At 41.9% G+C, this 24,572-nt stretch overlaps 1 protein-coding gene across 2 annotated transcripts; it reads left to right on the top strand.

Annotated features, from left to right (window-relative positions):
• The first annotated feature begins 382 nt into the window (after positions 1 to 382).
• Positions 383 to 24,201, top strand: sycp2l (synaptonemal complex protein 2-like). Of its 2 annotated transcripts, XM_090199532.1 has the most exons (31): positions 383 to 619; positions 822 to 938; positions 1,049 to 1,153; positions 1,718 to 1,739; positions 1,838 to 1,923; positions 2,157 to 2,245; positions 2,427 to 2,461; positions 2,551 to 2,693; positions 2,845 to 2,895; positions 3,045 to 3,092; positions 3,305 to 3,397; positions 3,551 to 3,611; positions 3,740 to 3,888; positions 4,010 to 4,072; positions 4,962 to 4,996; positions 5,086 to 5,119; positions 5,290 to 5,333; positions 5,434 to 5,494; positions 9,400 to 9,452; positions 9,672 to 9,717; positions 10,106 to 10,390; positions 12,182 to 12,314; positions 14,316 to 14,392; positions 14,930 to 14,984; positions 15,294 to 15,404; positions 20,134 to 20,243; positions 21,770 to 21,864; positions 22,092 to 22,191; positions 22,624 to 22,682; positions 22,809 to 22,884; positions 23,585 to 24,201. In XM_090199532.1, the coding sequence occupies exons 1-31, from the start codon at positions 473 to 475 to the stop codon at positions 23,597 to 23,599; spliced, it is 2,598 nt and encodes an 865-aa protein (XP_090055658.1). In that variant the 5' UTR covers positions 383 to 472; the 3' UTR covers positions 23,600 to 24,201. The 2 variants fall into 2 exon arrangements, with proteins under 2 accessions (XP_090055658.1, XP_090055657.1); XM_090199531.1 differs by lacking the exons at positions 383 to 619; positions 822 to 938; positions 1,049 to 1,153; ... (4 more) ...; positions 2,551 to 2,693; positions 2,845 to 2,895 and having other exon boundaries at positions 3,006 to 3,092; positions 10,106 to 10,223; positions 10,341 to 10,390.
• The last annotated feature ends 371 nt before the right edge of the window (positions 24,202 to 24,572 follow it).

The following is a 24,572-nucleotide window of genomic DNA, read 5'->3' as shown; positions in this document are numbered from 1 at the left end:
CACAAAAAAACGAATGTTTTTCCGCCTAAAAAAGACTTTCAAACACAATAATGGATTCAGATTGCTGTTATCAAGAAAACGTTCACAGTTTCACTTAGTTTAGTTTGAATTACCCGTAACGAAAAGGAGATTACAGCATGTATTTATTTGGACAGATTATGGTCCTTCATGCTCGTCTTTTCTAGCGATAGTTCACTAATTAGATTCACCTGTGGCAAAATTGTCCCAATAGCTACACTCGCACACCGCTAATTATGAACGTAAGTTTGTTAATTTTTTAACAATTATATGCAATCGTTTCTTCGTGAATTATTGCCTAGCTGCCTAAAAAACGGCAATATTATCGTAAAACATGGTAAATTATGGAAATGTATTTAGATTTGCTTATGTTAGTGAATAGGACCCCACTGAAGAGACCAGCGGTGTAACGCTAATTGTAGGCCTATCTATTACAATCATATTGATCAAAACGATGCGTATTTTTCACATTTTCTATCAGTTCGAAATAATTTTGGAGGATGCTTTCGTCAGCAATAATGTTGGAGCCATCACAGCAGCACTTCTGAGGGAGAAAGCCTCCAAGTCGTTGGTTAACAGATTGAACAAAGTCGCTAACAAGGTAGCCTATTTTCTCACATCCACATCCATCAAATTACATTTAACCCTTTGTGGGTATGAAATTCCTGCTTGAAGTAGCCTATCTATGTAAAACAAGGATCAGTAAAACCTTACCAAAGCACATTGGTTCCACAATAAATGTGCTGACCAGTTTTGTTAGAATTGTGAACATTCTCTTCCCCGTTCTCCTCTGTGGATTGCAGGAACTTGACAGAAGTGTGTTCAAAAGTGTCACTTTGCTTTTGAGAGCAATTGAAGATGTATGCCAGTATGATGAAGACTGCTTTAACTGCCTGGCCAGGCAAGGTCTCGTTTACAAGATAAGTATCTAACACATATATATATATTTTTATCTCCAACGATATTTAACATTTAAATGTAATCTATCGGGTTCTGATGGGTCTATTTGACTGTGTTTGTTCATTTCCACATGTTGACGTGGTTTGAAAGAGCTGCAGACTTTCTGAAAATGGAAGAATACAAAGGCGTGAAGGACCTGCCCAGCCTAATTGAGACCTTTTTTGATTTTTTCCTGGTAAGGTGTGAGTTGGCTAAATTTTAAATCAACCCCCTAGCCCTACCCACTCATGTAGATCGGAAAATATTGGATGTCTAAACAGTGTTAATTACTTCACCTTGCCTTATGATAGACTGGGTGAGTAGTTTGCCATTTGCTATCTAGGTTAGCAAAATTACAAACTTTCTCAACAGTTTGTCCAGAAATCCTGATTTGAAGACTCCTGGAATAAGCAGGAAATCCGTGAATTTTGGAAAAGTTACAGGAATTTTGCGACGCTAATAATCAAATAATTTCAGATCTACATAAGTGTCTAGGGCAGAGCTCTCGAACCCTGTTACTGGAGAGCTACAGTCATGTAGGTTTTTGCTCCAACCCTAATCTAGCACACTTGATTCTAATAATTCGCTGATAACCTGAATTAGGTTAGTTACAACTGGAGTTGGAGTGGAAAACCTACAGGAGGGCAGCTCTGAAAGAACAGTTGGAGAGCCCTGGTCTAGGGTTGATTTAGAATACATTTCCAGTGTTATTCACTGCATCAGCCAACTAAATACTGTTTTTTTTCACCTCATTTTTCAGCGTTTGCCTCCTTCTGTTGAAGGTGAGCTTTTTTTCTAATTTTGATCATTCTACAATTGCCATCCCTTGCTTTGTTTTATGCTGGTAGCTACAGTAATGCTGTTTGTTTTTTGGGGAAAGACAGAGGTGAGCTCACCAGCGTCTTCCTGCTGCATGTTGGAGTGGTTGGGACCGACCCAGACGTCACGTTTAGTCTGAGATTAGAGGTAAGGCTGTACAGTCATTGAGAGCGATGTTGTTGGTTCAGAAGGTTATGAAGAAATACACTTTGTTCATTAAAAAGGGAGACTGTCTAATAGAAAAGCAGGAATAACGTTACTAAAGAACTGGATATATTTTTCTAAACATTAACATCCTGCAATTCTATTGGATGTTACATTGTTCTTGTCTCCAAAATGATAAAAACGAATACTTCACTGTTTTCTTTCTATCCATTCAGGCTATAAGAACGATTAACTCGATCCTCGACAATACCACAAAAGAAGAGAGGAGGAAACTGAGCATGTCCAAAGACCATTGTCTACTCCTGTAAGCTTTCAGTCATGACAGATTCCTGTAAATACGAGAACATGGAGAGGAGGCCTTTCCAACATTGAATTGGTTGTCTGAGGATGCATTGCCCCCTAGTGGATAGATTTAGTCTACATTGCATTTTTACTTTCTTTCGCAAGATCGTGTTCATGAAGTTTGACGTTTTTTTTCCCCCCAGTGAGCAATTTGCAAAAGTCATTCTCAATGTGGGCGGTGAGTGACACTTCAGTTTTTTTATGGCATGCAATTCACTGTATGAAAAATGCATAGTTGACTGTGACTTGGGTAATGGTTTTGTTCAGACTATGAGATGCAGGTGGCCCTATCCGAAGCACTCTGTCGAATGACCATAAAGAGGTCGAGGAAAGAGCTGACCAGCAAGTGGTTTGCCAACCCAGTTTTTGCAGAGGGCTTCAACGCAATAAACGATACAGAATTTGAGATAGTAAGTTTCTCTAAGTCGGGGTTCTAACCTCCCCCATAAATAAATCAAATGTTGATAGTGGCATTCAAAGAGGACTGTTATTTGGGGTAAAACATGCATGGCTTAACTGTCAGACTAGCCTTGATTTTTCTTCTTCTCTGTTGCAAAATAGGACTGCAGAACTTTTCTCAATGACTTGAACAGCTATTTTGGAGATGAAAGAAGGGGAGTCCACACTATTTTTCTCTACATTTCAAACACCCACTTCATTATTCTCATTTCATATTATTTAAATAAAAATATATTATTCTGTAAAGAATAAATCACATCAAACACAAGTTTCACATGGTAAGATAATGGCCTGTTTCTCATAGGGTGTTCACGTTCCCCTGCATCTGTGTGTTTCTTGACACCACTGAGGTAAGACCAGCAGTAGTCCCAGGATCACTGCTCCACAGTCATAAGGGGACATGGATGACACTCCAGATAATAAAGATACATGTGTGGCACTTACAAATGTCTTATTTAAAGCTAACTGTGTCTTGTGTCATGCATGGGTACCTCCAATTGGGTCTGATATTCCCCTCAGGCAATGGTGTGTAACACTTACAAATTAATGTCTTTGTCTTCAGCTGTTCATGCCAGAGGATGAGAAACTGGAACATTTCTGGGTGGACTTCAACCTAGGAACGTCCTGTATCAGCCTCTTTGTCAACAACCCCGAGGTGAGACTGACCAGACCACACACACCAGTGCACGTCAGCGATACATGAATGTCAGTGATGTTTACTTTAATGGGTTGCTCCTAGATTTACAATGTCCTAAGTGAGGCTTTTTAAATTTGTTTTCCCCCTCTGCCATGTCGTCTGGTGCTACAGGGTTCACTGTGGGAATCAATCCATTTGCTAAGAGCAGACGTCTTTAGGTTTAGTGTGTGTGGTGAGTGGAGAATTCATCTTGCATCATTAGCCCTTCAGTTTGATGCTGAAATGAGAATATGGGACTTTGCCTTTATCTGAGAAGTAACAAGCTGTATTTTATATTGTTTACCATGATTCTCCTTCCAGACTGTGATAATCAGACCATTCTGACTGTTCACCTGTCCAATCCCCTCACCTATCGCATGACCAAGGGAAAGATGGTCCAGATCCTCTTCGATTCCAAGCATGACATCCTGGACGCTGCCAAAAGGGTCTTTGAAAGCAAACGACTACTGGTAACCCCTAACATGACAGTTGAATTATGAGGACAATGCTTTACCAATAAAGTTACGAGCATGAGATGCCCATTGTTAAGTTATGAAAGTAGGCTATGCCATATTCTTCCCTTTCCCACAGCAAAGTGTACGTTCAGATGACCAGCCATCGATACAACACGTCATGGAACCTTTGCAATCAGATATGTTCAGTTCTTTAATCTCATAGACTGTGATGTATCAGACCAGATCACATAGGTTATGCTATATTAATTTCCACATTAAAGGGATGCTTTGGGATTTTGGCAATATTTGTTAACAGATACCCATACACTTCCAGTCAGTAGTTAGCATTGGCTCGCAAAACTACCTCCAACTTCCTTCATACTGTACGTAGATACAGTTGAAGGCAGAAGTTTACATGCACTTAGGTTGGAGTCATTAACTTGCTTTTAATCCACTCCACATATTTATTGTTAAACTATAGTTTTGGCAAGTCGGTTAGGACATCTTCTTTGTACATGACAAGTCGTTTTTCCAACTGTTTACAGACAGGGAAATAATCTATCACAATTCTAGTGGGTCAGAAGTTTACATAAACTAAGTTGACTGTGCCTTTAAACAAAATAGATGGCATCATGAGGGAGGAAAATTATGTGGATATATTGAAGCAAGTGTCCTTTGTGTGTGTGTGTCCTTTTAAACGACCTTGACTCTGGGGGTAGAGGTAACATAGTAAATGTAAATCCAGGACACACCAGTATGGTGTGTGTGTTAATTTTGTGGATGTTCATCCATTTTGTTTAATTTGTTACCAATTTGTTTTGGCTAAGTTAGCTAGTTAGCTATGGTTATGGGAAGGATTAGTTAACATGCTATGTAGTTACAAAGTTGCTACAGTTGTCTGTGAGATTCGAACACACAATATTTGGTTTGCTAGACTTCACCCTACTTTTGTTTTTGCTTTAAGGAACCCGTCTTATGTAACCGATCATACTAATTTCAGTGTTTCCATTTACTATGTTAAGTGTAGTCTGAGACCAGGCTGCTCTAAAAGAATGTATGAATTCATGGAATGTATTTCTCCATTAGATCTTGACGTGCTAGCTGCATTGGAGACCTCATCACTGTAAGTACCCTATGCTTTATTTGGCAGTCTATATGGTTATTTATGATACATTGGGTTTTTAAGATGAGCAACTGATTGTTTCCGCCAAGGTCCCCTACTCTGGCAACTGCAGGCAGCACAGGGGTAAGCATTAAAACACATGAAGGGGTAACTTAGCCATATTCAGTGGGGCTCCTTCAACCTAGTCCCACAGTGTCCAACTCTGTCAAGCTATATCATTATGGCACATGGTAATAAAGAGTTGACTGCTGCACAAATAGTATGGGAGTACTAATGACTGTTTTGTCTTATAGATCCCTGCTGTAAACCAGACCAGTCTGGCAACAACTCTGTCTCAGTGAGTGATCACAGCAAAAAGTGTTTCAATGGTTCACAAATACTGCACTCGTTCTATACTGTCATATTTCCGTCAAGTAATTGATTTTCTCTAATCACAGGGAAAGAATTGAAACTTCACCGGAGGACATATTCGAACTGTGTGCCAGCTCTGACACTGAGGTTTGCTATTTGAGTCTTGTCATCTTATGTCTGCTGTGATGCTATTTGAGCAATGCTTTCAATGAGACAACTATTAATCAAGACAGTGGATCTAATGACTGTAGATGCATTTAAAAAATATACAGTAGAAGTCGGAAGTTTACATACACCTTAGCCAAATATATTTAAACTCAGTTTTTCACAATTCCTGACATTTAATCCTAGTAAATATTCCCCGTTTTACGTCAGTTAGGATCACCAATTTATTTTAAGAATGTGAACTGTCAGAATAATAGTAGAGCGAGTGATTTAATTCAGCTTCTGTCTTTCATCACATTCCCAGTGGGTCAGAAGTTTACATGCATTCAATTAGTATTTGGTAGCATTGCCTATAAATTGTTTAACTTGGGTCAAATGTTTTGGGTAGCCTTCCACAAGCTTCCCACGAGAAGTTGGTTGAATTTTGTCCAGTTCCTCCTGACAGAGCTGTTGTAAATGAGTCAGGTCTCTAGGCCTCCTTGCTCGCACATGCTTTTTAGTTCTGCCCACAGATCTTCTATGGGATTGAGGTCAGGGCTTTGTGATGGCCACTCCAATACTTTGACTTTGTTGTCCTTCAGCCATTTTGCCACAACATTAGAAGTATGCTTGGGGTCATTGTCCATTTGGCAGACCCATTTGCAACCAAGCTTTAACATGATGATGTCTTGAGATGATGTCTGATGTCTTGAGATGCTGCTTCAATATATCCACATAATTTTCCTCCCTCATGATGTCATCTATTTTGTGAAGTGCACCAGTCCCTCCTGCAGCAAAGCACCCGCACAACATGATGCTGCCACCCCCGTGCTTCACGGTTGGGATGGTGTTCTTCGGCTTGCAAGCCTCCCCATTTTCCCTCCAAACATAACAATGGTCATTATGGTCAAACACTTCATTTGTGTTTCATCAGACCAGAGGACATTTCTCTAAAAAGTACAATCTTTGTCCCCATGTACAGTTGCGAACCGTAGTCTGGCTTTTTTATTGCGGTTTTGGAGCAGTGGCTTCTTCCTTGCTGAGCAGCCTTTCAGGTTATGTTGACATAGAACTCGTTTTATTGTGGATATAGTTACTTTTGTACCTGTTTCCTCCAGCATCTTCACAAGGTCCTTTGCTGTTGTTCTGGGATTGATTTGCACTTTTCACACCAAAGTACGTTCATCTCTAGGAGACAGAATGTGTCTCCTTCCTGAGCGGTATGACGTCTGCGTGGTCCCATGGTGTTTATACTTGCGTACTATTGTTTGTACAGATGAACGTGGTACCTTCAGGCATTTGGAAATTGCGCCCAAGGATGAACCAGACTTGTGGAGGTCTACAATTGTTTTCTGAGGTCTTGGCTGATTTTCTTTTGATTTTCCCATGATCTCAAGCAAAGAGGCACTTAGTTTGAAGGTAGGCCTTGAAATACATCCACAGGAACACCTCCAATTCACTCAAATTATGTCAACTAGCCTATCAGAAGCTTCTAAAGACATGACATAATTTTCTGGAATTTTCCAAGCTGTTTAAAGGCACAGTCATTTTAGTGTATGTAAACTTCTGACCCACTGGAATTGTGATAGTGACATAATCTGTCTGTAAACAATTGTTGGAAACATTGTGTCAGGACATCTTCTTGTGCATAACTGACTTGCCAAAACTATAGTTTGTTAAAAATATATTTGTGGAGTTGTTGAAAAACGAGTTTAAATGACTCCAACCTAAGTGTATGTTAACTTCTGACTTCAACTGTACATTCAATACGCTTGGTTGGTACTCCCCTCTGTATTTATTTGGACAGTGATGATAAAATTGGTTAATTTGTCTCTATACTAAGCATTTTCGATTTGGGAACAATGTTTCATGAGGCAACAGTGCAGAATGTCACATTTTTTTATTTGAGGGAATTTTCATGCAAATGTTTAACCATTTTAGCGTCGTTAGGGAGGGATTGGCCGGTAGGGATATCCTTGTCTCATCGCGCACCAGCGACTCCTGTGGCGGGCCGGGCGCAGTGCATGCTAACCAAGGTTGCCAGGTGCACAGTGTTTCCTCCGACACATTGGTGCAGCTGGCTTCCGGGTTGGATGCGCGCTGTGTTAAGAAGCAGTGCGGCTTGGTTGGGTTGTGTATCGGAGGACGCATGACTTTCAACCTTCGTCTCTCCCGAGCCTGTACGGGAATTGTAGCGATGAGACAAGATAGTAGCTACTAACAATTGGATACCACGAAATTGGGGGGGGGGAAAGGGGGTAAAATAAAAATAAAAACAGGTGGTGACCATGAACCCGATGGTCACTGACATAGCTCCAGAGTTCCTCTGTGGAGAAGGGAGAACCTTCCAGAAGGACAAACATCTCTGCAGCACTCCACCAATCAGCCCTTTTTGGTAGAGTGGCCAGATGGAAGCCACTCCTCAGTAAAAGGCACATGACAGCCCGCTTGTAGTTTGCCAAAGGGCACCTAAAAACTCTCAGACAATGATAAACAAGATTGAATGCTCACGTGACAATGCCCACGTGCACAAAGCGAGGCCCATACAGAAATGGTTTGAGATCGGTGTGGAAGAACTTGAATGGCTCACACAGAGCCCTGACCTCAACCCCATTGGACACTTTTGGGATGTATTGGAACGCCGACTGCGAGCCAGGTCTATTCGCCCAACATCAGTGTCCTCACTAACGCTCTTGTGGCTGAATGGCAGCAAGTCCCCGCAGCAATGTTTCAACATCTAGTGGAAACCTTCCCAGAAGAGGGGAGGCTGTTATCAGCAAAGGGGGACCAACTCCATATAATTGCCCATGATTTTGGAATGAAATGTTCAATGAGCAGATGTCCACATACATTTGGTCGTGTGTGTGAATTTTGTACGTGTGTATTTTGACATTAACTTAGTATCTGGTCCCATATTTCTAGCACTCAATGACTAGCACTTGGATGCATTTGTAGGTTGTTTCTGATGTTTTTGTTTTGCCCAAAAAGAACTGAAGGGTGAATAATGTCTTGTCACTTTTTAATTGTAAATAAGAATGGAAGACCTTTCTGAACACCTACATTAATATGGATGCTGTCATGGATAATTAATTAATCGTGAATGAGTGATTATCCATAATCATGGTAGGTAGCATCCAAATGAATGTAGATGTGTTCAGTGACCTCTTCCATTCTTATTTACAATAAGTGACTCCAAAATGACACTACATTATTAACATTAACATAATCAGAAACACAACCCAAACTGAAAATGCATGTAAATAAGTTATTCACTAAGGGAATTTGTCCAAATGCGTATGAAAAAATGGAGGGACTAGATGCATAAAGTGCTTTCATTTCTAAACGGTAAAATGGATATCTATGAAAATACCCTCAAGTAGGTGACATTCTGTACTGTGCCTCGTATGAGAAATGTTATCTCAAATCCAAAATGCTGGACTATAGAGACAAATGTAGCTTCACTGTCTCTAAATAAATACGGAGGGGAGTGTCCAAGATCATAATGAAAACCTGCAACCTTCTGGAGACCACAGGAACACTGCTTGTGCAGTCAGATCATGTCACTGAAAACGTCTGTGATGTCTTGGGCCTCGGCATCACCATCACTGCATGTGTTAACGTCTGACTGCCTCAGGTCACTGTTGAAGTAACTGAGACTATTGGTGCCACGTATACAGACTTGTCACATGTCAGGAAGCCAGAGAGTATTACATTCTTGACTGCTTTGAAGAGGTACCAGGTCAGTTTGTAGATAGAGAAATGTATATAGACTACTTATTGTCGACTGGCTATTGTGTATGTTTAGTGTGTCAAGTACTAAATGACTTTCCTCAAGGGCATCTGTTTGGCTATATTTCCCTCTACATTTAAATATCTCTGTGTGTGTGTGCTGTTTGTCTGTTTTGCAGGTGGCCAGAGCAAAAACGAGGCTCTTCAGCACTCAGTCTCTCTCCTCTGGCGGGTAAGGCCACAGTCCCAAACACTTGTCCAAAAGACCTCTACAGGACACTTAACAGTTCTGTTCCTGTTATATTAGTCACAGTTGTCTGAAACTGTATCTGTAGTTGATGTTGTCCCTTGATAATCGTGTGGTCACTACTAGTTGCAGAGGACTAGTGCAATTACAGTTCATTGATTGTCAATCAATCTCCATGTCCTTCTGTGTCCTCTTCTGCTTCAGGTCAACACACTCCACCCCAACCAACAAGGAGAAACGGAAGCAAAAGGTTTGCATAACAATTTTCACTATTTGATCAAAGTATAATGTTATTGCACTCTGAATGGGATTCGCTGCTAACCATTTGTGAAATCGTAGCTATTTTCCACCAATTTCATTCATACTGAAGCCCAGTGTTTCCTAACTCCAGTCCTCCAGGACCCCCAACAAAACACATTTTGTTGTAAACTAAAACACCTGATTCAACTTAAGGGCTTGACGATTAGTTGACTAGTAGAATCAGGTGTGCTTGTCCGAGGCCACAACAAATATATGTATTGTTGAGGGTATGGGGGACCGGAGTTGGGGAAACACTGCTGTAGCCAGTGGCGTTGTTTTGAAACTGTCCTATTCATATGAATGAATAAGGTATTGAACTTTATTGATATCCTCTGTAGTCTAAATCAAAAGACTCTCCTCCTCCCCCTGCTGAGGCTGGCAGCAGTGTGATCCTGTCCCAGCGGGCCAAACACGACTACACCAGGAAGAAGCCCAAAACCAAGAGCAAACTGAAGAGTGAGCATGCCACGTCCCGACTCCCCTCACACCCACTCATTCTGTTTGAGTGCTCTGAGCTGCGTTGGTCTAGTAGACACCCTGCTGTAGCCCGTCTCCCCCTCACTCTCTCTACAGTTCTACCCCTGTCCTCTCCCAGCAGTGCAGACGAGGCCTCCCCTGTCAAGGTAACACATCTCTCCTTTATTCTAGGTTAGTAACTTCATAGCTAATGGCAACCATAGCCCTATTTCACCTAGGCTACCAGACATTACCACCCCTTAGAACAGACTGTCATTAACATGTTGGGCAGTTATCAAAATGGATAGAATGATTTGGTATGCCACAGTGATTATTTTTTATAGGTACAGTATGGGATCTACAGTTTGCTGCTTCAGTGTCTTTAGATATTTTTGTCAGATGTTACTATGGAATACTGAAGTATAATTACAAGCATTTCATAAGTGTCAAAGGCTTTTATAGACGATTACATGAAGTTGATGTAGAGAGTTAATATTTGCAGTGTTGACCCTTTTTCAAAACCTCTGCAATCCGCCCTGGCGTGCTGTCATTTAACTTCTGGGCCACATCCTGACTGATGGCAGCCCATTCTTGCATAATCAATGCTTGGAGTTTGTCAGAATTTGCGGGTTTTTGTTTGTCCACCCGCCTCTTGAGGATTTGATCACAAGTTCTCAATGGGATTAAGGTCTGGGGAGTTTCCTGGCCATGGACCCAAAATATTGATGTTTTGTTCCTTGGGCCACATAGTTATCACTTTTGCCTTATGGCAAGGTGCTTCATCATGCTGGAAAAGGCATTGTTTGTCACCAAACGGTTCCTGGGTGGTTGGGAGAAGTTGCTCTCTGAGGATGTGTTGGTACCGCTCTTTATTCATGGCTTGTGTTCTTAGGCAAAATTATGAGTGAGCCCACTCCCTTGGCTGAGAAGCAACCCAGCACATGAATGGTCTCAGGATGCTTTACTGTTGGCATGACACAGGACTGATGGTAGCGCTCACCTTGTCTTCTCCGGACAAGCTTTTTCCTGGATGCCCCAAACAAACGGAAAGGGGATTCATCAGAGAAAATGACTTTACCCCAGTCCTCAGCAGTCCAATCCCTGTACATTTTGCAGAATATCAGTCTGTCCCTGATGTTTTTCTTGGAGGGAAGTGGCTTCTTTGCTGCCCTTCTTGACACCAGGCCATCCTCCAAAAGTCTTCGGCTCACTGTGCGTGCAGATGCACTCATTCCTGAGCAAGCTCTGTACTGGTAGTAGTTGATCCCGCAGCTGAATCAACTTTAGGAGACGGTTCTGGCGCTTGCTGGACTTTCTTGGGCGCCCTGAAGCCTTCTTCACAACAATTGAACCGCTCTCCTTGAAGTTCTTGATGATCCGATAAATGGTTGATTTTAGATGCAATCTTACTGGCAGCAATATCCTTGCCTGTGAAGCCCTTTTTGTGCAAAGCAATGATGACTGCACGTGTTTCCTTGCAGGTAACCACGGTTGACAGAGGAAGAACAATGATTCCAAGCACCACCCTCCTTTTGATCCTTCCAGTTTATTTGAACTCAATCAGCATCACTGAGTGATCTCCAGCCTTGTCCTCGTCAACACTCACACTTGTGTTAACGAGAGAATCACTGACATGTCAGCTGGTCCTTTTGTGGCAGGGCTGAAATGCAGTGGAAATGTTTTTGGGGGATTCAGTTCATTTACATGAAAAAGAGTGACTTTGCAATTAATTGATATTCATCTGATCACTTTTCATAACATTCTGGAGTATATGCAAATTACCATCATACAAACTGAGGCAGCAGACTTTGAAGATTAATATTTGTCATTCTCAAAACTTTTGGCCACTGCTGTAGCTCTAATAGCATAGGTCCAGTTCTTGGTTTGCCTCTACCTCGGTGTGATAGGAAATGTTGTTACTGTTTGACAATATGACATCCCCTTTCTGTTTTGAACAGCACCGTACACCAGCATGCAGATCAGCGGGGGGAACACCAAGTACAAACATTGCAGAACGGCTATTTGACAAGCTCAAAGAGGAAGAATCTCTGGAGTTTCCTCCTCCGTCCAACCTGATATCACGAGATTCAGGCAAGCTATACAGTTCCTTTGGAAAGTATTCAGACCCCTTTTTCCACAATTTGTTATGTTACAGCCTTACTCTAAAATGGATTAAATAAGTAAAAATCCTCAGCAATCTACACGGAATACCCCATAATGACAAAGTGAAAACACATTTTTAGAAAACAAATACCTTTGTTACATAAGTATTCAGACCCTTTGCTATGAGACTCAAAATTGTGCTCAGGTGTATCCGGTTTCCATTATCATCCTTGAGTTAGCTCACTGTTCCCCGGTAGGCCGTCATTGTAAATAAGAATTTGTTCTTAACTGACTTGCCTAGTTAAATAAACATTACAATTTATTTTTTATTTTTTTTAAATCTACAACTTGATTGCAGTCCACCTAGGGTAAATTCAATTGACTGGACCTGATTTGGGTAGAGGCCCACCTGTTAATATAAGGTCCCACAGTTGACAGTGCCAGAATGTCTGAACAAAAACCAAGCCATGAGGTCGACGGAATTGTACGTAGATCTCCGAGACAGGATTGTGTCGTGGCGAAGACCTGGGGAAAGGTACCAAAACATTTCTGCAGCTTTGAAGGTCCCCAAAAACACAGTGGCCTCCGCCAAGACTCTTCCTAGGGCTGGCCACCCGGCCAAACTAGCAATTGGGAAGAAGGTCCTTGGTCAGGGAAATTACCAAGAACCCGATGGTCACTCTGACAGAGCTCCTCTGTGGAGATGGGAGAACCTTCCAGAAGGACAACCATCTCTGGAGCACTCCACCAGTCACGCCTTTATGGTAGAGTGGCCAGACGGAAGCCACTCCTCAGTAAAAGACACATGAGAGCCCGCTTGGAGTTTTCCAAAAGGCACCTAAAGCATCTCCGACTATGAGAAACAAGATTTTCTGGTCTGATGAAACCAAGATTGAACTCTTTGGCCTGAATGCCAAGCATCACGTCTGGAGGAAACCTGGCACCATCCCTACGGTGAAGCGTGGTGGTAGCATGCTGTGGGGTTGTTTTTCAGGGACTGGGAGACTGGTCAGGATCAAGGGAAAGATGAACTGAGCAAAGTACAGAGATCCTTGATGAAAACCTGCTCAGGACCTCAGACTGGGGTGTAGGTTCACCTTCGAACAGGACAACGACCCTAAGCACACAGCCAAGACAATGCAGGAGTAGCTTCGGGACAAGTCTCTGAATGTCCTTGAGTGGCCAAGCCAGAGCCCGAACTTGAACCCGATCGAACATCTCTGAAAATAACTAAAAATAGCTGTGCAGCAACGTTCCCATCCAACATGACACTGTTTGAGAGGGCCTGCAGAGAAGAATGGAAGAAACTCCCCAAATACAGGTGTGCCAAGCTTGTAGGGTCATACCCAATAATTGATGCTGTAATCACTGCCAAATGTGCTTCAACAAAGTACAGATTAAAGGGTTTCAATACATATGTAAATTTGATATTTATTTTTATAAATTAGCAAAAATGTCTAATTGGTTCTTGCTTTGACGTTATGGGTATTGTGTGTAGATTGACACAAAAAACAATGATTTAGTACATTTTAGAATAGCTTGTAGCACTACAAAATTTGGACATTTGGAAAAAGTCAAGGGGTCTGGATACTTTCCGAAGGCATTCATCAGAACAAGGCTGCATCTGAAATGGTACGATATTCAATATAGTACAGTTGACCAGGGCTCATAAGGGCAATGTTAACTATGGTTGAATTGATTTTATTTTTGTCATTTAGCAGACACTTTTATCCAGTGTGACTTACAGGAGCATTCGGGTTAAGTGCCTTTCTCAAGCTTGGCACATCGGCAGATTTTTTTTCACACCTGACACCCACATCGTACATTGTGGTATACAGACCTGTTTCTCATGGATTATGGGGCTATAGTTAGACCTGTAGCTGATGTGAAACCTGTATGGGATTTTCCCTTCAATACAGGTATACAGCATGTCAAAATAAAAGTCCCATACAGGTCTCACATTAGCTAACAACATTGCATTCCTTGTAGGCTTCCGTGATGTGACTGGGGAGGACTGGGACGAATCTGTGTTTCCCCGAGAGGAACAAGATGCATCTACACCTACTGTAAGGTACTCCGTAGTACTTGCCTGGTGCCAGATCTGTTTGTGATCTTTAGCCAACGCCATAGACTACGACCATAAGCATTGGCACAACAGCACAGACAGATCTGGCACCAGACTCATGATACAACACAATAACACATGTTTCACCTCTCCAATAGGAGAATCCCTCTCCTATTCCTAAATCTTCTCTTGGAAGATTTACTAACAGAGAGAACCTCCATTTATACCCTGGTGCTAGTTATTCTATTGTTTTGTTGGGTGTTTACTGTACTGTTGTTTCTAACTAATGTGTTATAACATGTATAGATTTTCATTATATACATGTAATCTGTTATAATCAGTGCTTGAATTGGAAAGGAGCTCACTGGAGCTGAGTACCGGCACCTACATCTTTCTACTGCTTGAGCTCCTGTTCCTCTAGAATATTAGCTCAAAAGTATTGTGGTGCTCCTGCACCTAAATATAAACAGTACTGTCACACAAAATGAGTACCAGCACCTATTTCAGTCCAGGCCATAATGTAAAATTATTATTTCAGGACCATGTTCCCAATCAGGAGGCTGGAATTCATAGGAAGAGGCCTTGGGCCTCAGGTATGTCTCTGAAGTCTCTCTGTAATGACTTGACATGTACTGTTGACCAATCTGGTCTTTTAAAAATTCTAAAAGAGCATCTGTTTTCAAATACTTACCTTGGTAGTATTCATTAGGCATCAAACTGAATTTAAAGGACTACCTGAACTTGTCTTATAACAAAAGTTTGTTCGTTTTCAGTTGCAAAATGTTTTCAGATGATAGAACACTTGATAAAACATGGCCCTCACTGAAGGAGAAATTACCATAAAGGTGTGGACTGGAGCTGACCATGGTCAATGGCCATGTTGTGGTCATATTACTCAGCAGAGTGTGCCGACTCGGGAGGTGCAGCGGAGAAGAAGAGTGTGCCGCTAGAAAGTGATCCAAGGCAAAGACCCAGGGCCTTCTTTCCTTCAGAAACTCTCGAGGAGGCTGCTGGTAATACATGCATACAGTTGGAAGTTTACATACTTAGGTTGTAGTCATTAAAACTCGTTTTTCAACCACTCCACAAATTTCTTGTTAACAAACTATAGTTTTGGCAAGTCGGTTAGGACATTTACTTTGTGCATGACACAAGTCATTTTTCCAACAATTGTTTACAGACAGATTATTTCATTTATAATCCACTGTATCACAATTCCAGTGGGTCAGAAGTTTAGATGCACTAAATTGACTGTGCCTTTAAACAGCTTGGAAAAATCCCAAAATTATTCATGGCGTTAGAAGCTTCTGATAGGCTAATTGACATAATTTGAGTCAATTGGAGGTGTACCTGTGGATGTATTTCAAGGCCTACCTTCAAACTCAGTATCCTTGGGAGCAATTTCCAAATGCCTGAAGGTACCATGTTCATCTGTACAAACAGTAGTACGCAAGTATAAACACCATGGGACCACGCAGCCGTCATACCGCTCAGGAAGGAGACGCATTCTGTCTCCTAGAGATGAACGTACTTTGGTGCCAAAAGTGCAAATCAATCCCAGAACAACAGCAAAGGGCCTTGTGAAGATGCTGGAGGAAACCGGTACAAAAGTATCTATATCTATGTCCTAAATCGACATAACCTGAAAGGCTGCTCAGCAAGGAAGATGCTACTGCTCCAAAACCGCCATAAAAAAGCCAGACTATGGTTTGCAACTTCACATGGGGACAAAGATCGTACTTTTTGGAGAAATGTCCTTTGGTCTGATGAAACAAAAATAGAACCGTTTGGCCATAATGACCGTTATGTTTGGAGGAAAAAGGGGGAGGCTTGCAAGCCGAAGAACACCATCCCAACCATGAAGCACGCACGGGGGTGGCAGCATCATGTCGTGGGGGTGCTTTGCAAACCTGACTCAGTTACACCAGGTCTGTCAGGAGGAATGGGCCAAAATTCACCCAACTTATTGTGGGAAGCTTGTGGAAGGCAACCCAAAAAGTCTGACCCAAGTTAAACAATTTAAAAGCAATTCTACCAAATACTAATTGAGTGTACAGTCATGGCCAAAAGTTTTGAGAATGACACAAATATTAATTTTCAGTCTGCTGCCCCAGTTTGTATGATGGCAATTTGCATATACTCCAGAATGTTATGAGTGATCAGATTAATTGAATAATAAAAAGTCCCTCTTTGCCATGCAAATGAACTGAATCCCCAAAAACATTTCCACTGCATTTCAGCCCTGCCACAAAAGGACCAGCTGACATGTCAGTGATTCTCTCGTTAACACAAGTGTGAGTGTTGACGAGGACAAGGCTGGAGATCACTCGGTCATGCTTATTGAGTTCGAGTAACAGACTGGAAGCTTCAAAAGGAGGGTGGTGCTTGGAATCATTATTCTTCCTCTGTCAACCGTGGTTACCTGTAAGGAAACACATGCCGTCATCATTGCTTTGCACAAAAGGGCCTCGAAGGCAAGGATATTGCTGCCAGTAAGATTGCATCTAAATCAACCATTTATCGGATCATCAAGAACTTCAAGGAGAGCGGTTCAATTGTTGTGAAGAAGGCTTCAGGGCGCCCAAGAAAGTCCAGCAAGCGCCAGGAAGACTTTGAGGATGGCCTGGTGTCAAGAAGGGTAGAAAAGAAGCCACTTCTCTCCAGGAAAAACATCGGGGACAGACTGATATTCTGCAGAAGGTACAGGTATTGGACTGCTGAGGACTGGGGTAAAGTAATTTTCTCTAATAAATCCCCTTTCTGATTGTTTGGGGAATCCGGGAAAAAGCTTGTCAGGAGAAGACAAGGTGAGCGCTACCATCAGTCCTGTGTCATGCCAACAGTAAAACATCCGGAGACCATTCATGTGTGGGGTTGCTTCTCAGCCAAGGGAGTGGGCTCACTCATAATTTTGCCTAAGAACACAGCCATGAATAAAAAATGGTACCAACACATCCTCCGAGAGCAACTTCCCCTAACCATCCAGGAACAGTTTGGTGACGAACAATGCCTTTTCCAGCATGATGGAGCACCTTGCCATAAGGCAAAAGTGATAACTAAGTGGCTCGGGGAACAAAACATCAATATTTTGGGTCCATGACCAGGAAACTCCCCAGACCTTAATTCCATTGAACTTGTAGTCAAATCCTCAAGAGGCGGGTGGACAAACAAAAACCCACACATTCTTACAAACTCCAAGCATTGATTATGCAAGAATGGGCTGCTATCAGTCAGGATGTGGCCCAGAAGTTAATTGACAGCATGCCAGGGCGGATTGCAGAGGTCTCGGAAAAAGGGTCAACACTGCAAATATTGACTCTTTGCATCAACTTCATGTAATTGTCAATAAAAGCCTTTGACACTTATGAAATGCTTGTAATTATACTTCAGTATTCCATAGTAACATCTGACAAAAATAAATCTAAAGACACTGAAGCAGCAAACTTTGTTGCATTAAATATTTGTCATTCTCAACTTCTGACCCACTGGGAATGTGATGAAAGAAATAAAAGCTGAAATGTATCATTCTCTCTACTATTATTCTGACATTTCACATTCTTAAAATAAAGTTGTGTTCCTAACTGACCTAAGACAGGGAATTTTTACTGGGATTAAATGTCAGGAATTGTGAAACACCTTAGCCAAATACATTTAAACTCAGTTCATGTAAACTTTTGACTTCAACTGTGCATATGTACAAGTTGAAGGTTTGGGCACACCTACTCATTTCAAGGGTTTTGCTTTATTTTTACTATTTTCTACATTGTAGAATAATAGGGAAGACATCAAAACTATGAAATAACACACATGGAATCATGTAGTAACCAAAGAAGTATTAAACAAATCAAAATATGTTTTATAATTAAGATTCTTCTCGAAGCCACCCTTTGCCTTGATGACAGCTTTGCACACTCTTGGCATTCTCGCAACCAGCTTCATGAAGAATGTTTTTCCAACAGTCTTGAAAGAGTTCCCACATGTTGAGCACTTGTTGGCTGCTTTTCCTTCACTCTGCGTTCCAACTCATCCCAAACCATCTCAATTGGGTTGAGGTCGGGTGATTGGAGGACAGGTCATCTGATGCAGCACTCCATTACTCTCCTTGGTCAAAAAGCTCTTACACAGCCTGGAGGTGTGTTTTGAGTCATTGTCCTGTTGAAAAACAAATGATAGTCCCACTAAGTGCAAACAAGATGGGATGGCGTATTGCTACAGAATGCTGTGGTAGCCGTGCTGGTTAAGTGTGCCTTGAATTCTAAAGAAATCAGACAGTGTCACCAGCAAAGCACCATCACACCACCACCACCATGCTTCATGGTGAACCACACGTGGAGAGCATCTATTCACCTACTCTCCCACAAAGACAGTGGTTTGAACCAAAAAACTCAAATTTGGACTCATGAGACCAAAGGACAGATTTCCACCGGTCTAATGTCCATTGCTCATGTTTCTTGGCCCAAGCAAGTCTCTTCTTATTGGTGTCCTTTAGTGGTTTCTTAGCAGAAATTTTACCATGAAGTCTTGATTTTACGCAGTCTCCTCTGAACAGTTTATGTTGCTGTGTCTGTTACTTGAATTCTGAAGCATTTATTTGGGCTGAAACCTGAGGTGCAGTTAATTGCCGATTTCTGAGGCTGGTAACTCTAATGAAGTTATCCTCTGCAGCAGAGGTAACTCTGGGTCTCCCTTTCCTGTGGCGGTCCTAATGAGAATCAGTTTCATCATAGCGCTTGGTTTTTGTGACTGCACTTCCGTATTGACTGACCTTGATGTCTTTAAGGTAATGGACTGTTTCTCTTTGATTATTTGAGCTGTTCTTGCCATGATATGGACTTGGTATTTTACCAAATAGGGCTATCTTCTGTATACCTCCCCTACCTTGTCACAACACAATTGGTGCATTATGAAGTAAAGAAATTACACAAATGACCTTTTAACAAGTCACCTGTTAATTGAAATGCATTTCAGGTGACTACCTCATGAAGCTGGTTGAGAGAATGGCAAGAGTGTGCAAAGCTGCCATCAAGGCAAAGGGTGGCTACTTTGAAGAATTTCACATCTAAAATATATTTTGACTTGTCAACACCCATTTGGTTACTCCCTGATTCCATATGTGTTATTTAATAGTTTTGATGTCTTCACTATTATTCTACAATGTAAAAAATAAAAACCCTTGCATGAGTAGGTGTGTTTAAACTTCTGACTAGTACTGTACATACAGTGCATTCAGAAAGTATTCAAACCTGACTTTTTCCACATTTTATGTTACAGCATTATTCTGAAATAGATTAAATGTTTTTCCTAATCAATCTAAAACAACCTTATTTACATAAGTATTCAGACCCTTTGCTATGATACTCGAAACTAAGGTTAGGTGCATCCTGTTTCCATTGATCATCCTTGAGATGTTTCAACATCTTGATTGTGGTCCACCTGTGGTAAATTCAATTGATTGGACATGATTTGGAAAGGCACACACTTGTCAGAGCATAAACCAAGCCATGAGGTCGAAGGAATTGTCCGTAGAATATTTGTATAAATTAGACTTCTGTATTTCATTTTCCCAAAAATTGCTAATGTTTAAAGAAAACATGTTTTGAGATTTTATTTATCCAATTTTAAAGTCCGGCTGTAACACATTAAAATGTGATATGTCGAGGGATAAGAATATTTTCTGAAGGCACTGTATGCTACTGGTTGTGCAGGCGTTCATTCCAACCCCATCTGTTTCATGCTTTCCAGAATCAATGAGCAGAGTGCTGAATGAGGAGGTGGAGTCTGAGATGGAGATGGGCTCTGGAGTCATCGCTGCTTTCCAGACCTTCAAGAGCCAGCTGAGAGCGCACTTCTCGGTGATCACATCACACGGACTCGTGCAACACAACATAAACTCAGCAAGAAAAGACATGTCCCCTCACTGTCAACTGCTTTTATTTTCAGGAAACTTAATGTGTAAATATTTGTATGAGCATAAGGTTCAACAACTGAGCAACTGAACAAGTTCCACAGACATGTGACTAACAGAAATTTAATGTGTCCCTGAACAAAAGGAGGGGGGGGGGGGTCAAAATAAAAAAAATAAGTCTATCTGGTGTGGCCACCAGCTGCATTAAGTACTGCAGTGCATCTCCTCCTCATGGACTGTACCAGATGTGCCAGTTCTTGTTGTGAGATGTTACCCCACTCTTCCACCAAGGCACCTGCAAGTTCCTGGACATGTCTGGGGGGAATGGCCCTACCCCTCACCCTCCGATCTAACAGGTCCCAGACATGCTCAATGAGATTGAGATCCGGGCTCTTCGCTGGCCATGGCAGAACACTGACATTCCTGTCTGACACTGACATTCCTGAGTACAGGCCTTGGTGTTACGCTCATTCCTTCGACAATAAACTCAAATCTGACCATCACCCCTGGTGAGACAAAACCGTGACTCGTCAGTGAATAGTACTTCTTGCTAGTCCTGTCTGGTCCAGCGACGGTGGGTTTGTGCCCATAGGCGACGTTGTTGCCGGTGAGGACCTGCCTTACAACAGGCCTACAAGCCATCAGTCCAGCCTCTCTCAGCCTATTGCGGACAGTCTGAGCACTGATGGAGGGATTGTGCGTTCCTAGTGTAACTCGGGCAGTTGTTGATCGGATGTACCGATCTTGTTCAGGTGTTGTTACCTATGGCCTGCCACTGTGAGGACGATCAGCTGTCCGTCCTGTAGAGCGGTCTTAGGCGTCTCACAGTACGGACATTGCAATTTATTGCCCTGGCCACGTCTGCAGTCCTCATGCCTCTGCAGCATTCCTAAGGCACGTTCACACAGATGAGCAGGGACCCTGGGCATCTTTCTTTTGGTGTTTTTCAGAGTCAGTAGAAAGGCCTCTTTAGTGTCCTAAGTTTTCATAACTGTGACCTTAATTGCCTACCGTCTGTAAGTTGTTAGTGTCTTAATGACCGATCCACAGGTGCATGTTCATTAATTGTTTATGGTTCATTGAACAAGCATGGGAAACGGTGTTTAAATCCTTTACAATGAAGATCTGTGAAGTTATTTGGATTATTTTGAATTATCTTTGAAAGACAGGGTCCTGAAAAATTGACATTTCTTTTTTTGCTGAGTTTTCAATCATGGTCCCTACTGTTACCCTGGTCCTGGAGAGCTCTAGTTTGCTCCATTCTAATCTCCAACCCAGAATTATCTTGCATGCGCTGACAAACTACTTTCACCAGACACCAGCCTGCCATTAACACACGATTCCTCCAATCGCTTACCCATCAAGACCTTTAAAACTAGACACTAGGAAACAGTTGACTATGGCGCTATTTGATAAAGGTTACTACCATTCATGTTTCAGATGACTAATCCCCCTTTCCTATTGTTCCTACAGTCCAGGTACAAGAAAATTGAAGCCCGCTCCCTGCAGTCTCTGATGGACTGTCAGAAAAACGTCACTTCTCTCCTGGGTGCTGTCCATGACAGCAGGTAAAAACTATCACTTGGACCAGTCTTAAATAATAATGGATTCAGTAATAATTGATGTCATTTAGATGACTCAAGTCACTTTCCACTTGGGAACTTGCCTCATCCATGGGTGCAGTTTATACACAGTGATTGGAAATGCCACCCATTCTTGTCTTATGATTGTTGGAAGGTTCCGCAGAGGTTGGTTGAGGATGTGGTTTACAGTGACAGTCTTCCTGTTTGTGCAGGCTGGTCCACCTGGAGCGCTTCCAGGCCACCGTAGTCCAGGAGCTGGGCCGCCTGGAGAATGACTGCATCTCGCTCAAAGAGATTGAGTGTGAAACTGTGGTCTGTCTTCTGTCTCTCTGGCTAGCACACCGTCCTCATTGAAAAGCATTACTTAATTTGATGTTACCATTACTTAAACCTGGGCCGCGTTAGGGCAAGCAAAGGAAAAGATTTGTTACAGAATTACATGTCTTATGGACAGGTGGTTCAACTTCTGTTGTCTGCCTTATGGTGCCTAATGAACACGACCCAGGCTGCCTTATGTTCATAATGAGATTTGTGGCTGATGTATGTACTGCAACGAAGATGACTTGGAAAGTAGGGCAGGCAAACTGCACAAGAACCAGTTGACAGTACCTCCTTTCTCCCACTAGGGTTCACGTTTGCTTCCACTACATCATAATGCTTTCTGGCCCACTCCTAGGAGTTAGGGTTTGGTTCAAATTGATTCAAAGGGTTCACATTGTTTTGTTAACCCCTTTAATTTTTCAGAACTTTTGGCAGAGCGAGTCTCAGTCCGTGCGGTCGTTCTGTGACCGACAGCAGCAGAGGTAAGCAAGCACTAAACGGCCAACTGACCTAACCTCAATGCAGGGATACAGTACATATTACATCACATGTATCTAATAATAATAGCCATGTCAGATTGAAAGTCATGCTCTCCCATGTCCTTCCAGGTTAGAGTCGCTAGGAGAGCCCAGAGATGGCTGGAGAAGCAGCATGTCACAGAGGGAGGAGGCGGCAGCACCACCGGTACACTTCTGACCCACACAATGTATACCATGCATCACATGACACATCCCGTGGAATAGTCTGTCCACCCTGCCCTTGGACATCATTCTTGTATTTTCAAATGGCAAATTTAGATATTGTATTATAACCTATAAACACAGACATGGGTCACCCATCAATTGTTTTTTTGGGACGATGTCTGTGAAAACAAGAGTAAACACTATGTACACTGCAAATATAGCCTGGGTGATGCAGAAGAACCCGTCACCTCTGTAGTCGTGCTCTTGGTTGTGGTGTGAATCATGGTCAGAGTTGCTGTGTTACTGGACTTCGGATGTACTCAGGCTCCCCCAGGATGAGTTACAGCCCACACTGAACCAAGCAGAACTGAGCCAGCAGCAACACTCCGTAACCCACCTGACTCCTAGAGTATCAAAGACAATATTCCCAGCCTGAGTACAGTCAGTGTAGAATATGGCTGTTTTGGATTACTAGGTCTGGCAGTATTCCTGTAACAATATTGAACATGGGATTACGTTGACGTAAAGGGATAGGTGACTTTTAGAAGTTGGGAGATTCTGCATGTGGCTAAATAACCAGCCAATGATCTTATTGTATTGATGGAATTTCAATATCATATGCAAGTTGAAAATAGTTAGACTTTTTTTTAAATCTCTTTTTACAATTACAATAAAGATGACTTCTCTCTTCCTCTCCCCAGGAACCTCCAAAGTAGAAAGCCGGTGACAAAGGAAATAGATAAGACTCTCCAGGTCCTGATGAAACCAACACCACTTTGGACCTTTATGCTGACATTGAACCATGAGTGACGTCGTACAGACGCGTAATGGCTGATAGACCATGACCAAAGTTCTCACACAGGCAATGACCTACCTTGCAATTTTTTTTTCTGCCATTGTTCAAAATACACTCAATTAGAGAAAGGATAATAATAGGCTGATGAATTTCAGGGACTTGGTTAGACATCAGAGAGCAAGGCAGACCATGCGTGTTTATTCTTTTTTTAAATAACTTTTGTCATGTTTGTCGATAGCCACTCAGACATTCAGTGATTGATTGAGAAATGCAATGTATGAAGTCTACGAAAGTCGTCAGGAAAGCCTGTAAAATATATTTTTTCTAAAGAACCAGTCAAATGTTTACTATGTTTTGCACCCATAAACTTACATTCAAATACAGTGGGATATATCAGGTAGGTTTAGCAGTGTTTCTAAGGCATCATTAGTTGAACAATGATTTGAGTGAATGCTCTGGAGGGATATTTTTGTTGAGTACATACCGGAGGCTATATTCAATAAAGGCATAGTTGTGGCCAAATATATTGGCACCCTTGCACTTTTCTTAAATAATTCCCTCTAAAATAAGTTAACTTTTGCAATGTTCAACCCAGTGATATTTGATTTTTTTAACATTCCAGAATTGTTAACATTTTTTGTGAACTTGTTTATAAAAATAAATGTGTTTAGAAAATACAGGCAAATGGCATGGACAAAATGATTGCCACTCTGGAGCTAGTACTTGATTGCTCAGTCTTTGGCCAAGATAACGGCAGACAAATGCTTCTTGTAGCTATCAATAAGCTTGCTGCACCTTTTCTACTGACAATTTGGCCCACTTTTCAGCAGCAAATGGCTCTAATTTGTCAATGTTTGAGGGATGCCCTCCACCAACTGCTGTTTTCAGATCTC

The sequence above is a fragment of the Oncorhynchus mykiss genome, chromosome 15 (genome assembly GCF_057628025.1).
Source record: "Oncorhynchus mykiss isolate SJ-2025 chromosome 15, ASM5762802v1, whole genome shotgun sequence".
Lineage (NCBI taxonomy): Eukaryota > Metazoa > Chordata > Actinopteri > Salmoniformes > Salmonidae > Oncorhynchus > Oncorhynchus mykiss.
This window is presented reverse-complemented; position numbering and strand designations above follow the sequence as displayed.

Bases quoted from the DNA above. Each gene is read 5' to 3' on its own strand.
- sycp2l (XM_090199532.1), top strand. From the start codon at position 473: ATGCGTATTTTTCACATTTTCTATCAGTTCGAAATAATTTTGGAGGAT. The intron at 3,093-3,304 runs GTAAGACCAGCA...CTTTGTCTTCAG, and splicing joins TGTTTCTTGACACCACTGAG to CTGTTCATGCCAGAGGATGA. The intron at 9,718-10,105 runs GTTTGCATAACA...TATCCTCTGTAG, and splicing joins AGGAGAAACGGAAGCAAAAG to TCTAAATCAAAAGACTCTCC.